Source organism: Lissotriton vulgaris, chromosome 9, assembly GCF_964263255.1.
Source record: "Lissotriton vulgaris chromosome 9, aLisVul1.2, whole genome shotgun sequence".
In the NCBI taxonomy this organism is placed as follows: domain Eukaryota; kingdom Metazoa; phylum Chordata; class Amphibia; order Caudata; family Salamandridae; genus Lissotriton; species Lissotriton vulgaris.
The window spans coordinates 932472279-932488315 of record NC_141697.1 but is presented as its reverse complement, the minus strand read 5'-3'; the positions used below and the strand labels follow the sequence as shown (position 1 = coordinate 932488315).

General features: G+C 46.7%; 1 protein-coding gene across 1 annotated transcript in view; it reads left to right on the top strand.

Annotated features, from left to right (window-relative positions):
* Window positions 1-16037, top strand: part of RNF123 (ring finger protein 123) — a 2099603-nt gene that overhangs the window by 1802935 nt on the left and 280631 nt on the right. The window contains exon 36 of the mRNA XM_086938772.1: window positions 11315-11457. Within this exon, the coding sequence (XP_086794898.1) occupies window positions 11315-11457 (143 nt within the window). The remainder of the gene's footprint in view (window positions 1-11314; window positions 11458-16037) is intronic.

The following is a 16037-nucleotide window of genomic DNA, read 5'->3' as shown; positions in this document are numbered from 1 at the left end:
AGCTTGGCCAAGATTTTAACGTCACAGTTAATGTGAGACATAGGCCTGTAGGAGTCACACTGCTGAGGTGGTTTCCCTGGCTTTAAAGGTGAGGTGATGAGAGCTTCTCTCATGGAGGAAGGAAGATGTCCCGTGTCTAATGCATCCTCATAGACCTGGCATAGTATAGGGGCCATTAAATCTATATATGTTTGATAGAATTCGAAGGGAATGCCATCTGTCCCCGTGGCCTTCCCAGATTGCATATGCATAATTGCCTCCCTCACCTCATTGAGTTACGGGGCACACAGAAATTTACGCTGCACATCGCTCAACCATCCCAGCGTTACTTCACCCAGATAGTTATCTAAGTCTAGTGCGTCCGCTCGTTGCGAAGTGTATAATTTAGCATAGTGTGCTGTAAAGGCATTAAGAATATTCGCAGTGTCTCTGTACACCACCCCATCCAGGCCTTCTAGTTCCAGTACATAGTTGGAGCATCTGGGTCTTCTAATCGTCTTGGCCAGCGCCCTACCCGGCCTCTCCCCTTCACCATGTCTCTCCGGGTGCCGTATCCATATATTCCGTTAGTTTCTCCCTGAATGTCGCCCGTGCAGGCCCCATCTGCCTGACAGGACAGTGTAGTCTCCAGTGTTTTGAGTTCTGTCTCTAATTTATATAACGTATGTATGATGTCCTTGAGTATCCCTGCCCCCTTCGCTATCCAATATCCCCTTATGTCACCATAAATGCCTCCCAAATGGTTTCTACGGTGTGAACTGTGTCCTTATTGGGCACAAAGAAATCCTGTACCTCCTCTCGAAGTTCCTCCTGAAATACAGACTCCAACAAAGCGGTGGCCAGCAACCTCCAACTGCCACGCGGCGGTCCGTAGTCCACCGTGGACAGAACAAGTTTAACAGGTGCGTGATCTGAATACGTGCGGGCCAAATGTTGCATCTGCAAGACTGCCGGACAAAGCCCCGCGGAGAGGAACAGATAGTCCAGACGTGACCAAGATGCTGCATGTGCCATAAAGTGGGTACCCTCTCTACCATTGGGATGCGCATGACTCCAAGCATCGGTCAAAAGGTACTCAGTGGGAGTGCTATTTAGTGTTACCCGTGCCTTGGTGTAGTGATGAGGGGCAGGGTGCGATCTATCAACCACTGGGTTGCAGGCTATATTAAAGTCACCACCCCATATAATGTTGTAGGACCGTATAGCAAAGATTTTTGCCCACAATGTAGTATAAAACTTCGGATCTTCTACATTCGGTCCATAGCAACAGGCTAAGGTAACTGAGTCGGACCCCAATCTGCCCCATGCTAAACAATACCGTCCTTGAGAATCACAGGCGGTCCCAGCCAACATGAACGGTGTGCGCTTTTTTATTAGTATTGCTGTGCCCCTCGCATAGGAGGAGTATGAAGAACAATTTCTGTGTTCTGCCCATTTACTGGCAAAGGTATTGCTTCGTTGTGGGTTAAAATGTGTCTCCTGCAACATACTTATATGTATCTGATGTCTATCTAGATAGGCCAGTATGTGTATTTTCTTATGGGGATCTCCCAGCCCTCGTAGGTTCCATGTAACTATATTTAATTGGTCAGTGGTAGCATACATAATAGTTCTGTGAGATTACAACACATATGATGTCCTGCCCAAGTGCGTGGGCCAGTGAAATAGCATCTATAATGGCAAGCCTCCAACCCCCCTCCGCCCGACCTCTAAGCAAATCACAAAGGGTAATCAAAAAAAGCATGTAAACTGACGTCCATGTGCGATCCCCCACTCACCCCCCCCCCAACACCACCCCCACCCACTGAAGCAGCCCCAACTTGCCAGAATACATTTCCCGCCCCTCCCTCCTCTGCAAGAAAACAACAAAAAGAGAACAGTTAACCATGTTCTCAAGTAACCCACAATTAGTAATAGTGGGGGAACACCCTATGGGGGTCGTCGTCTAGGTGGCGACACAGTTACCTCTTACCTCCCGAGTCCAATTGGGTCCCATCGCGGGGCTCTAGAGGGTTGAGGGGGCCTGGTTTACAAAGAGACCACACTCACATTTAACAGCTGGGCATAACATGCAGATAGTGAAGAAAAAACATGGTTGCCCCGCGCTTATTACATCTTATCATCAAATCCAGTTGTATTTGTCCTCTGATATCCTTCGGGATCAATTTCGCGCTATATAAAACTTTATAAATAATTGATAGATCTGTCACTGTGAATCATCCTCTAATAACCTGAGGAGGAGGAGCGTTGCAATGCTGCCTGGCTCCCGCCTCCGTGTTGCATTTGCTTGACATGCTTAAAGGACTCCTCCACCTGCTGTGGTTTGGTAAAGAAGCGTTCCTTCCCCTGGTGGGTGACCCTGAGGCTCGCTGGGTCCTGGAAAGCGTAGTTGATCTGGGCCGCTCTCAGCTTATTCTTGACCTCCGTGAACTTTTGCCGTTCCTCTTGGGCTATAGGAGTGAAGTCCGGATATATGGGGAACTTATTCCCCTCGTATATGAGTTGCTGCTTGCTCTGTGCCACTCACAACACCACATCGCGATCCCTATAATTTAAGAGCTGTGCTGTTATTGGCCGTGGTGCAGTACCTGGGGGGGGGGGGGGGGTCTCGGTCCCGGGGAGCGATGAGATCTTTCCACAATAAAGTGCTTGGACAGTGAGCCTTCTCCAATAGCTGATAACAGCAGGTGTTCAACATACTCCCAAGTCATATAAATAAACAAAGTGGAATCCACTCAAGTGATAGTGATCCCTAGAGTGATGGGGAACACACAGTGTTGTTTAAATGCCCCTCACACACCAACAGGCCCCTTGGTGTCATGCTTCATCATCGGGGCCTTCGCACCCCTCTACGGGATGCGGCGTGCTACGACTCGCGAATACGCAGGAGCACTTGAAGTGAACTATGTGTGGGGGTGTGTGTTTAATACCAAGATGTGAGTGAGGTGAGGTGAAAAAAGTGAGTGGTTTAAAAAATACCTGGCACGTGGGAAGAAAAAAACTTTATTAAATCCCCGGCTGGTATTATTAAAATTAAAGTGCAAGGCGTGGTTTTTAGAAAGATACGTGTTAGGGTATCAAACCACTGTGTTAAAAGTCAACATGTTTCGGAGGTCAAAGCCCCCTTCTTCAGGACAAGGGTGAATGCACTTACCCTCCCCTTACTCACATGTAAGATGTAAAAGTGAAAAATAAAAATTACCACAATGTGTAATGTTCCTCACAATGTTATATATGTGAGTGAGTGTAGTTGCGCCCAGTTGGCGTAAGAACTTAAAGTTCCCAAATACAGGACTTCATGAGCCTTTAACGTATATTGGGGAATCCTTCCTTTCTAATCAGAAACGGTTACAGCAACAGCTAATCGCCTGCCTTCCCTCAACGCGGCTCCGATGAAGTCTTCATCGGAGCCGCGTTGAGGGATCACTATCACTTGAGTGGATTCCACTTTGTTTATTTATATGACTTGGGAGACTGAATCCACTGACTCTCTCTCTCCCCCCTCCTGTTAGAATTTGTTCAACATACTCCTTCATTCTGCCTGTATTTGTTGATTCTGGAATGCCAATTATGCGTATATTATTGCGCCCACTGCGCGCTTCCAAGTCCTCATTCTTGGCAGCAACAAGTTTGAGGAGACTGTCCAAATTCGCAAGTTGCGCCGTGGCTCTGTTCGTCGTGTCCTTGTCGACCTTGTCCACAATAGTGGCAAATCCTTGGCGCACTTCTTGTAGGATACTCTGCACCTCAGTTGACTGCTCTGTCCCGCCTCCTCGCGCTGCATCTCCTCCGTCTTCATTGCGGTCCCCCTGCGGCCCACGTGCACCTCGCCTTGCAGCCTCGAAATTCAGTTTTGACTGCCTAGTATCAGGCTTGCCCTTGATGAACGGTGGCCCACTGCAGCACTTCAGGCACTGCGCAACTGGTCGATCACTTGTTTGAGTCTCACTTACCCTCCCAGTCAGTATCTACACAGAATAATCAGACAGTTCAGAGTGGTGCATCCAGGTAAGCCAGTGAAAAGTAGCAACCGCACCCCACAGCTGATTAGGGATCACGCTGGCATGACAGTGTCTCCTGACTCCACATCAGACATACAGTCACCAGAGGGTCAGCAATGCGTGGCACGACGCTGTAATGGTAATGCGTCTTCTCATGACAGAGCGCTTCCACGAAGGAGAGGGGGGGGAATGCTCACTTACTCCGCAGGTAGTCGTCCTCCTAGTGAGCCGCTGTGGATTGTGTATGTCTCAGGCGTCGCCCCACAGATGCTCAAACGGTCAACAATACCACCATTTTACAGTATCAAGCGGCCTTTCTCATGCCTCCGGCGCCGCCCAATGCACTATATAGCCCCAGGCAGCAGTCACCTCTACAGGGGCAAATCTGGATGTCATTTGTGTGCCCCAGCTACCTTGGGCACCATTTGGCTATCAAGTCCCAGTGTACACAGCTCTCTGTTATGGGAGCGCCCCCCTCGAGCGCCTCCGTCGCTACCTGCCACCTCGCCAGCAAATTTTGGTTTTCTCCCGGGGGCGTCTGCGGTACGGCTCGTCACCGCAGTGCAGCGAGGGAAGCAGCGGGGGAGAGTCCCCCGAGCAGTCCGCTAATTATCGCAGGCCCAATGCGATAGCTCAAGAGGGGGTCGCTGTGTACAGTGATCGCTGCAGGGGGGTTCCGTCTTGGAGGGCCGCCACAGAGCCAGCTCGACATACTCGCGGTACACAACTTGCCTCAGGCGCCCAGGACTCTTAAATATCACTGCAGCAGTTTTAATGCTGTGCAGGTTACAGGCGGTCCAGAGCTTGAGCCCGCTCTCACTTTAGCGCTGTACGCTGCCGAGCTGCCAATCAGATGGTCTTCTCTGCGGCCTCTAATGCGGTTGGGTCTTGAGGCCCAGCCTCCTCGTGGTCAGTCGCTGTCTCGAGTAGCTGCCGGTGCTGCCGCCCCACTTCCCGGCAGCCCCATGCCTCCTCCTCCTTAATTTTTGTCAAGGCGCGGTGAGAGCAGTATAGCTCCGTTGCATCCGAGCCTCACACCGGAGCAGCCTCGGGTCGCCCATTTCAACGGGGCAGCAAAAAATCGCCACAGTGTGATGTGATAGAAGGATAAATGCTGGATCGATGAACCAGGCTGCAGGAGCCTCACGTAAGTGCGCCCATGCTGCTCATGCGCCACCTAGCTCCCCATCCAAAAGGGGTACTTTCCTACACCGTGCACCTCATTTTTGGACGGTTATGGGCCCTACTGGTTCAGAAGGTGCCCGCCTGGGTTGGGCCAATTGAATTCGTTGTTGGATCTGGACCGACTCCGGTAGTGAATTAACAACCTTTGCCGGGCTTCAGTCCAGTAATGCTATTCTGGGCTGCACCAACCCCATGGTCATTCCAGACTCAGAAATGTCCACTCCAGTACCGACCAGACCACAACCTTCTGGATCGGAGACACTGTCTTCTTTTTCTGATAGGCCCTATGAGGAGTATGACTGGGGTGGATCTGAGAATCCTTACAGCTACCCTGACTGCCTTGAAAAACCTTTGGCTGAAGACAACTGATATGAGGACCTGGCGGATGCCAGCGCTCTGGGCACCTCACCAGACAATGGCTGGGTCTCTCCTCGTAGTGCGGTTACAGAGTAAGAGGCCTCCTTTGCTAAGGTGGTGCAGAGTGGAGGCAGAGGCCCTTGACCTTGCGCTACCCTCTGTGGAAGTCCAAATATCTCAACGAAGGGGCATCCCGCAGCCTCTGCGGTGTGAGGGGTGCCCCTAGTATTTATTGTTTTGGAGGGGGTCCCTCGCCCTATAAGCTATGCCTTTGCATGCCTTGCAGAAAGCGTGCAATGGCATAGAATAAGTAATATTTAAATGCTTGGAAAAGCCGCACTGTTTTCCTGAGCAGGCCCCTGCAGTGTTGGGGGGGCCCAATCATTCAGGGGGCCCCCATTGAGCCCAAGACTAATGAACGGCTTTGCGATCTGGGAGCAGGCCCCTGCAGTGTTTAGGGGAAGGGCCCAATCATTCAAGGGGCCCCCATTGAGCCCAAGACTAATGAACTTTTTTGCGATCTGGGAAATGCTGGGGATCTTCATCACATTCTGCAGGGGACCCCATCATTTTGTGTTACGCCACTGTCTCAATGCAGCTACTTCGGCATGGGGTTTCCCACACTGACCCCTCCTCCCCTTCAACAAAACCTCTCTGATGTCCTTGTTGGGACATGGCCCAAACCCTCCACAGGCTCTCCTGGTCACAAGGAAATCGCACACCTCCACTGCCCTCTCCTGGGGACCCTGCTTGACTCACCCACCACCCCAACACTGAGAGCCAGGTGGAACAGGCCTCTAAATAAAGGTTAACCCTGGCTTGTTGCCTACCACTCCACCGGCTAGGAAATCAAAGAGGCTGGATACCTCTGGAAAGAGGATTTTCTCTTCCACCAACCTTGCACTTCAGTGAGTGAACTTCGCTTGCCAATTGGGCTGATGTAGCCACACAATGTATGACTCAGGTGCTCAAGTGCTGCCCATGGTCTCGGAGGCGGCCAGATCCGTCCTGACACAGGCAATTGCCGATGGCAGGGACGTTGTAAAATCCACAATATGTTGCATACTGGACACATCAGATTTGCTGAGTACGGCCATTAAATCATCAGTGGTGCTTCGTCACCTCGCCTTGTTGAGCTCCACTGGGTTCACAGGGATGTCAATATATCTGTTATGGACATGCCCTTCAGCGGCTAGGGCCTGTCTTGAGAGTAGGTTCCCATGGCCCCACCCCATCCTCACTTTCGTACCTTTGGCAAGGGCTACCAGCCACATGCTTTCCAACCCAGCCACCATGGCGAACAGACTTCCCAGCTGTTTTGTAGCCTGTATGTGGCTCCCACAAATTTTATGGGACTCAGAGCCAGAGATCTGCTCAGTCTGCCACCCTGCGGCAGGTGCTGCCTCCAAGCCCCTTTAGTATGTCCTCACATAAACACAGGCACCCCGTTAGCGAAAGAATCAAGCACCACCTGCCCCAATGGCACGCCATATCTTCAGATAAGTGGGTGCTTCAAATTGTCTGGAGAGGTTACATCCTTACATTTACGGAAACCAAGCTGCCTCGCTACCATCCTTGGATGAGCTGACAGACGCCTGCCTTTCCTTTAGACACCAGGAAGTTCAGGCTCTTTTGCCCAATGTAGCAATTGAGAGGGGGCACATTAGAAGTGGGTAGTGGTTGCTGTTCCTGTTACTTTCTGGTGCCCAAAGAAGACGGAGGCCTTCACCCACAGTATGAGTCAGGCCTTACTTGGTACAATTTGGGAACTGGGGTAATTAGAAAAATGAGCACACAATGGTGTACAAATTTTTCTAGCATGTAACTACTTACTATCTAATTCATATCGCTGGCATAAATAATGATTTAGACAAGCCCTTTCAGAATAGATTGGTAAGTCAAGTTGTTGATTCTTAGTACTATCACTCTCTCAATAGGAAGGTGGTCAAAAGGACTACTTCAAACATTCATGTTTCCATATGTGATTAATTGAGTACCACTCAGTTGACAACTTTTATGTGTGACACTGTGAAATGACAAAGCCACAATCTTTTTACACAGAGAGTAATTATTTTCATGACATTTGTTACTCATTGTGTTCTAGTTAGGTAACAGTGTATGTGACCCCCTGATGTCTAGGTCAATATTTGTCTCCTACAAAGTGACCAGTGTCTACAAGATGCATGCTTTTTCTGGCCTTACCTTTAGTGTGTAGCCTGTACTGGCTTATTTTGTATTGTCCACAGATTTCAGATGTCTTCACTTGCTCAATTATTTTGTTTTAATAAGAATGAAGGCTAGGACGCTGGTCTCTATTTGTTGTATCCTTGGCAACAAGATTAGCTTTACTAGATATGGTTTCTGTCACTGGTTGAAGCAACATCTGTTTAATATATTTTAAAAAACGACATTTTGATGTTTCCTGGAAAGGGTTTTAAGAAATCTTTCAGTGTTATCTGGATGACGATCGTATATTCCAACTTTGCCATGCGACAACAAAAGCTTTAAAAAATGCTATTAAATGATAGCAATTTTACACAAGGTTCCTATATCACTTTTATTGCTGAACTTGTGGTCCTTGCTTCTGACAATTCACTTTGGGCATCTTTGTCGCACCCATTTGCCATGTTCATGGACAACCTGTGGCTATCCTGGTTCCTAGATGGACAGCCATGGAAGATCATGTTTTTTTCATGTTTTTGAGCTCACATTTGACTGGGGAATCTAAAAGTAATTTCAGAAGCAGGAATGAACTTAGTTTTATTGCGTGTCTTTGTGTGTCAAAGATCTTGCTATGAAACTGCAGAGCAAGATATATATATCTCCTTTCTTGTTCAGTTGTTCACAGGATGCTTATCTGAAAAATATTTCCAGGAGAAAACATTTGGAAGCGATCAGACTCCACAAGAACAAACCTGATCCATTTTTTTTACTCTCTTAAAGTTGGTAATCGTGCACCATTGTGATGGAATTCTTTAACTGCTCGTTCCGGCAAGATTTCCCAGTCTTTGGACTAACGTTAGATTGATGATTTACACAGTTTTCAAACCAGTTTTATCTTGATTCTTCAATTTACTTTTGTTAAAGACGGTATGCCTGGTGTCTATTGTTTCAGTCAGACGAGTCAGCAAAGTGTCAGCTATTTTCCTTTGACACTTGCCCTCCTTTTCATCAAGGGTTTGTAGTTTTCACAGTGCACTGTTTCTTCTAAATTGCTTTCATACATGTTTACTAAAGAGGCCTTTTGAGATTTTCTCCTAAACCTCAGTTATTCTAGTCTGATGCAACTGTCATGTGGATGTTAGATAGGCTTTGTGGTTCTGCCATGAATGTACTTTCTCTGAAAGATCGCCCCTTCAGAGTTACTAGAGTCTAGACCAACCCCAGTCAATTTGTATCCTTTACTGTTTCATTTTTAGTGTAACAACATGTTTTAGACCTAAGTGAAAAGGATGCATCTTTTTAGGTCGAGCTGGTGTAAGCAGCGCAGAGCGTTGCGTCCAGCGAAGCCTCTTTTGTTAGCCACTTCCTGGGAATGTGAGACAGGGGATGGGCACGCGCAGACGATTTCACCATGTGTGCGCGCACGTTCACCCACGCGCCGTGCACATCTCCTGTCCCAGATTCCTAGCAAGTGGATAATACATACACACACACACACGCATGCGCACACAGACACACATGCACACAGACACACACACACACGCACACACACACACACACACCCCCACCCCACCCCACTCACCGGGCTCTTTCCTCGCTGCGCTGCTACAGGCTCCATCACTCCGCCACATCACCTGGCACACGCAGGGCTCTCCCTCAGGCATGAAAGCCCCGCGTCACCACTGTTCCTCTGGGACAGCCACTCCATGGGCGCGGGCTTCCCGCGGAAGGCGGAAGTCCCACCCCACGAAGCGTGATGTTCCCGAACTTCCGGTTTTCGGCCGACACGTCCAGCAGCGGCAGTGAGCTGATTCTTGTCTTTTTGTAACAGGATATCTGCTGCTTATGTTTAAATGTATTTTGGCCATTCACTGAAACTGTAGTAATATTTGCAATGTACGCTGAAATCTTAGTTCACTTCCATAGAGATATCATAATCTTTTACCAGAGAACTGCAAAATGTTTCCATTCTTAAATCGCTTAAGTATTGTTAAGCCTTGTCCTTCGAGAGTCTAATGCGTTCTACTAGCGGACATGACGACTGCCCGTTTCCGGTTAGTGGTAAGCAACTACCACAAGCTGCTGGTAACCAGGAGAGGGGAAAAGAGCCTATGACAGTCTTGCTCTCAAGGTGGGTGAAACGGACGGTTGTAATTATTGTCTGGGTTAGACTAGTCCCGTCAAGACTCCACTTTGTGCAGGGGGCGCACACGCTAACGTTTTGTTGGGGGTCAAGTGCTTCTGCATTGAAATGTTGAGCTGCGAGCTGCATAAGCTTTAGTTTCTCTATTTTGGTTGCTGTGTGGACGCATAAGCTGCTCTTCCACCTCCCTTTCAGTGCTGTATATGTGTTAATAGGAGCATTGATAAGTCGCCTAATAATTAACTGGGAACTGTTGGCATTAGGGGTAACTTGCATACAGCGCCAGGAGGCAGAAGCAAGGCAACAGCCTGTCGTGCCCTGCAGCGTGTCTCCTTCTCTCTGTGTACAGCCACTGCCAGGGCACACAATGTGAGGTAGTGCTTGACAGGAAGGCGAGTCAAAAAATTAACAGGAAGAGTCAAGCCAAGCGCTGGCTCTGGCTTTAAGAGCTCGTGCACGAACTGACGCTTGACAATATTTGGCATGTAAGTCATGCAAAAAGTATTCTAATATAACATACAGAATATGATAAGCTGCCTTCAAAATAAAACAAGCGTTTGCAATGCAATAGGTCTCGCATTTGCGAGAGTTTAAGCTATTGGCATAGTAAATGACAATGCATTCTATTTATGTTTCAAAAGTCAACACATAAATAAAAGGAATTGTCATTTACAATGCCAATAGCTCAAACTCTTGTAAATGCGAGACCTATTGCATTGCAAATGCTTGTTGTTTTAAAGTAATGTCTTGTAGAGCCTGAAAGTATCAGATTTATCGAATGGCTGGCTGTCCAGTGTTGCCTTTATTTCATTCGTTTTTAGCAGTTCGTGATTTAACATCAGGGAACTGGGTGTAGGGGTCAGTTAGAGTTATGTATATTATGACTCTTACCCCTAGGCTCGCCCCAATTGCCAGCTAGCAGCCTCCTGCCCCCTCACATCTGCCATGCTCACATCTACCGAGCTGATTGGTTCATGAAGAGCACCAACGTTGGGATATAACGAAATGTGATCTAGGAGGCACATTTACATTTAGTTATACCTTAGCAGTACAGGCTGTGGGAGCTGTGGATATCACCTTCTTAACAAGGAGCCTGCCTCATGATTTCTTCTAACAGTAGAGATCTTAGGCCAAGAAGTACTAGAGTGACCTGAAATATGAAGTGCCCGTTTATTTACCTGTTTTCCTTTTTTAACACAAATTCTGAAAAGAGGAACTCCAGAAGACCACAATTTATTGAATATTAGTCTTGAATCTATTTAGATGATGGCCTTCTGGATGACTTTCAATTCTTTCATTTGGTATTATTGAATACTGAGTTTTTCTGGTGTGTAAATATTTCAAGGTCAGCTTTAGAAATCTCATCTAATATTTTCCTCATAAAGGTGCCATTAGCATAATTGTTTTTTAGATAATGACTTTCAGCATTTTCGTTTAACTCATGACTTTTAACATCTTTTTTTAGGGCAGAGCGAGCAACTGCGGTGCTGTTGTCAGATCCTTGCTTTCAGCTGCGCTCTATCCAATATCTGCTTGGGCAGATTGAGCCTTTGACACTTGGAGCCACAACTTCTCTCGCAGACAAGAAACACTTCTCCTTGCAGGCTTGTAAGTCTATTCACTTTACATACCAACAGGAAGGACCTAAGGGAATAAACAAGGTTTTGGTAGTGAAAGATGAGAGTTCAATGGAAAGTATCCGTAATCACTTCATATAGTGTTTGATGGGATGCTGACCATTGTTTGTTCTGTTAAGATTTGCACTTGTTACTGACCTTGCCACCCAGAGAGTTTGGTTTTAATCTTTGTTTTGGCCCTTGGTGAACAATCCGGTAATTTTTTGGCAAATCCCTTTCTCTCCTGGCATTAAATTGTAAATATGTCAATGTACGTATGTTCAGTGTACAATTTTATGCAAAGTACTGTGGATGTTTTGACTCATTCTTAACCATTCACTTTCACCACTCACCATGTAACCGTTCTGCCACCAGTGGCTTAATGTACCAGCGTTTCTAATGGATATTTATTACCACAATTTCCTCGTTTTGGAAATTTCCTAGAGCAATAATAGTGGTTTGTTTCACGTTTTGTTGGCTAAACATGCAGTTTTTCTAACAAAATTATAGGGAACAGGCGCCTACAAGTTTGACGCATCTTCCTTAAAGTAGACACCCCATAAAGCTAGCATTTGCACATTACTAAGTTCCATATGATGGACCCTATGTAAGTTTCCTGGACCTCAGGTTCGTAGCTGGCTGTTGGTGGTATTGATGTCCCCATTTGTGAATCCATTTCTCGTTTACCAGATATGCCTGGCATTGTGACCGAGCCACATAGAGATGGACTTTTATTGAAAAAATTAACTCAGGTGACAGACTGCAACAACGACTGTTTGAGAAAGAACAGCCCTGGATTTACAGATTAGCAACACACAGAACCGGCCTGAACGATAATATACCATGGAACTCTGTCCTTCCTAAATAGACAGGTTGCACTCTATACTGTGCCCATAAGAATAACCTGATCCTTTTTCGAGTACACATTAATGGTAGTCGTTATGGGTGATGGACACATCTGAGTACGCCTGATAAACACCGTAACCCTAGTGTATGAATCTGAAATTTTGAATGTTACACTGCACATGACCGTCTTGATCTGGGTTCACGTGCCTCATAGTCCAACGCAATACCAGTACACGAGAAATGCATATCTGCATATGATTACATTACTCCAGGTTCACAGGTCACTTCATTTTATTTCACGCCAATGCTGCTGAAATTTATTCAAGTACCCCATTCTTTTACCAAATATCAATTTTTCAGCCTGGTTTGCGGGTATATTTGGACTCGCTTTATAGCCCCCTCCTCCTCGCTAACATTCAGTACATTATTACATACGACTAGGGTCCGCTTGTTTTGCATGGAAACCTCTCCTGCTTTAGCGTATGACCCTTTCTTCTCTTTTTTCTATCTTTATTGATCCACAAACTCGACGGCCTTGAAATACGAAACCAACGCGGTTACGGTTGTGTTGGCAACCAATGACGAACCACGGATCACGTGGTTCACTTGACCTCGCTTCGCCCCGCCCCTCCGTCTACCCGGAAGCGCAGCTTTGTTTATAGTCACCAGCGAAGCCCGCAGTCTGCATCTACGGGGCTCCGCACATGTTACTCACTAGGTGAATTTACCCCCCACGATCATCCCACAAGTAAGTCACCGCCGGAGATTGTTTGCCGCAGACTTTGGCGGTTATGACGATGCCGATCTTACCTCCTACCTCCCGTCCTGCTTTTTCCTTCCCCAGATTGTGGCATTGAGTGCGTTTAGTAACCGGGACCCCCATGAAGCTGGCAGATTGAGCGCTCCCAGTAAGCGCGTCTTCTCTTATTATTTTTTTCCCACACAGCGTGGAGTGTTTCTTTGGCCAGTAGCACGTTGGTTACCGGGTGCCTGTGTACATAACTGTGTTTTGCAAAAGTTTTTAAAGCTGTATATACGTACGTCTGATATTGGGCCATTTTCGCTTGACTCACTTTGTGAGGAGCCCGACACCCGCTTGTAATCTGTATGACATTACCCACTCACGGTTGAATCGGATGAGTGGTCTATGAATGAAAACAACACAGTAGCAAGTGGGTTGTACTAATCACTATCACAGATGTAGTCTATCACCTAGCAGTACGATCGTCTGTGCACTTTACAGTGACTAAATAGACTAGTCATTGAAAGACATCCACAACATTGTCTTCAGATGGTTGGATGTCGTACACGAGGAGCACCTCAAGCACAATATATGTATAATATTCAGTTCAGTTTTTCAGTTCATTTAGTCTTTATTTCGAATAAAATTCATAAAAGACGACATACAATACATACTATTTAAAAAAGCTACAACAAACATGCCCCAAGTTTTAGAAAAAGAATGTATCAACAATCAGCATACAAACATTTTATGACAGTTAATTTAAAAGGGTTTTCAATTTCATTGCACGGATCAGCCACACCCACCCCAGAAATTTGGCTACACAGATCACAGACATTTCAGTTCGTATATCGCGTAATTTCAGCAGGGCTTCATGATGTCCCCCACAATTCAAGGTTATACATATGGGTTTCAGCCATTTCAATCGAGGGGATCGATATGCTGGGCATGCAAAAAACAAATGACCAATGCTTTCTACCTGGTCGGGACAAAAAAAACACTTGTTACTTGCTTTCTTCGTCCACTTCGCAATAAAGGAGTTGATGGGCAGTGTACCTACCCGAAACTGATGATAGTTTACGGTCTAGGGTCTTGCAGATCAAGTCCCAATAGGGCTCAAGGGACGGTGTTACCTTATGTGTTAAGAAGAGTCCCGTTAAACTATTGTCCGAAGAATGAGTGACCAGTAAGGATTTTTTTTTAGCCCAGAAAAGATCCTTAAACTCTTGTTTAGAAGGAAACCTAGAGCATTCAGGATGTGACCACAGCTCAGAGAGGCCCATTGAATACAATGTTTGTTTTACTTCCCGGAACCATGGAATTTTATGAGCACCCCACAATGATTTGACCTCATCCAGTTCGCGGGCGAAGAGGCTAAGCTCTGGAGTCGTCCAGAGGCGGCGCCAGAGTGCCACGAGACGAAACTGTGCCATCTCGTCCAGAGGTCTACAACCTAGATCTAAGAGCAATGGTTTTATTGGTGATGATTGTGGAAGCCCGACTAGGTTCCGCAGAAACCTATTCTGTGCTGTGGTCAATGCTGACAAGTCCTTATAGCCCCATATGTCAGCTCCATACAGGGTAGCAGCATTAGCCTTGACTTCATAAATTTTTACCGCTGGTATAATGCGTTTGGTCAGGGATTTTTTTTGTTCCTGCAGTAAGCATCCCGTAAGGCGAACAAATTTTAGCTTTAGAGCCTCCAACTGGGGGTTCCAACTAAGTTGGTGATCAAGAGTAACGCCCAAATATGTCATGACCTTGACCTGTTCAATTGGGGCACCGTTCAGGGTAACCGAACTTATGATTGGTTTGTTTTTGTTAAAAACCATAAATTTGGTTTTGTCAACGTTGATCTGCAGATCATTGTTCGTACAAAACTCAGCAAACCTATTCAGGGCTGCCTGTAACCCGCTCCGGGTCTTAGAAAGGAGCAGGATGTCGTCGGCGAATATTAACATAGGATATTTTAATCCGCCCAGGGTAGGTGCATCTGTTTGTGTATTAATAAAGAATGCAACTACCTGGTTGATGAACAGGAGAAACAGGGTGGGGGCCCTGGCGCACCCCTCGTTGGACAGGAAAGCCGTTGGTCACCTGACCCTGTCTCCCCCACCTTACCTGAGCAAAATTATCCTCGTGTAAGCGCCTGACTAGTTCCAAAAGTTCAAGGGGCAACCCCATAAGTCTGAGGGCTTCCCAAAGCCGACATAAGATCAACGAAGGCGGCATAGATAACCCCACCGCCCCAAAAAACCACCTTCCAATACAGCATGGTAAGTCAGAACACCTGATCTAAGGTGCTGGTGCCTGATCTAAACCCTGCCTGCATAGGGGAGAGTTTATTATTCTGCTCAATCCACCCCTGAATTCTTGCCAGGGCCATTCTTGATACAATTTTTTGAACAGAGTCGATCAGGCTTATGGGGCGATAGTTGTTAGGTAATGATCGATCCCCTTTCTTATATACCGGAAGTATCTCAGCACCTTTCCAGGATTGCGGTACCCTAGCCCCTGCTGCAATCGAATTAGCTAGTGTTGTGATGTATGGAACCCATAAATCAAGGTTCAATTTAAAAAGGTCCGCTGGTATGGCATCTAAACCTGGGGCTTTACCAGACTGGACAGAACCTAGGGCATGTACTGTGACTGAGGTGGAAAATGTGAGCCTATCCCCATGAGACATTGGTATTATCCCTACTGCTGGCTCGGTTGCCAGTTCCTGTTCAGCGTTTTTATCTTTAAATTGGGCAGAGAAAAATGTCACCCAATCCTGAGCAGAAACATGGTTTACGGGGATTTGGGAGTCCGAGTCCCTGCCCCATCTAACTATCTCCCAAAATTTTACTTGGTTAGACGACTCACAGGCTTTAAGGAGATCTGACCAGTAAGAATCGTCCCAGTCCCTCTTAGCTGCCCAAAGGGTGTATTTATAAAACTGCCTAGCTTTCCTGATATCAGGGGTTATCCTCGTTTTAACAGCT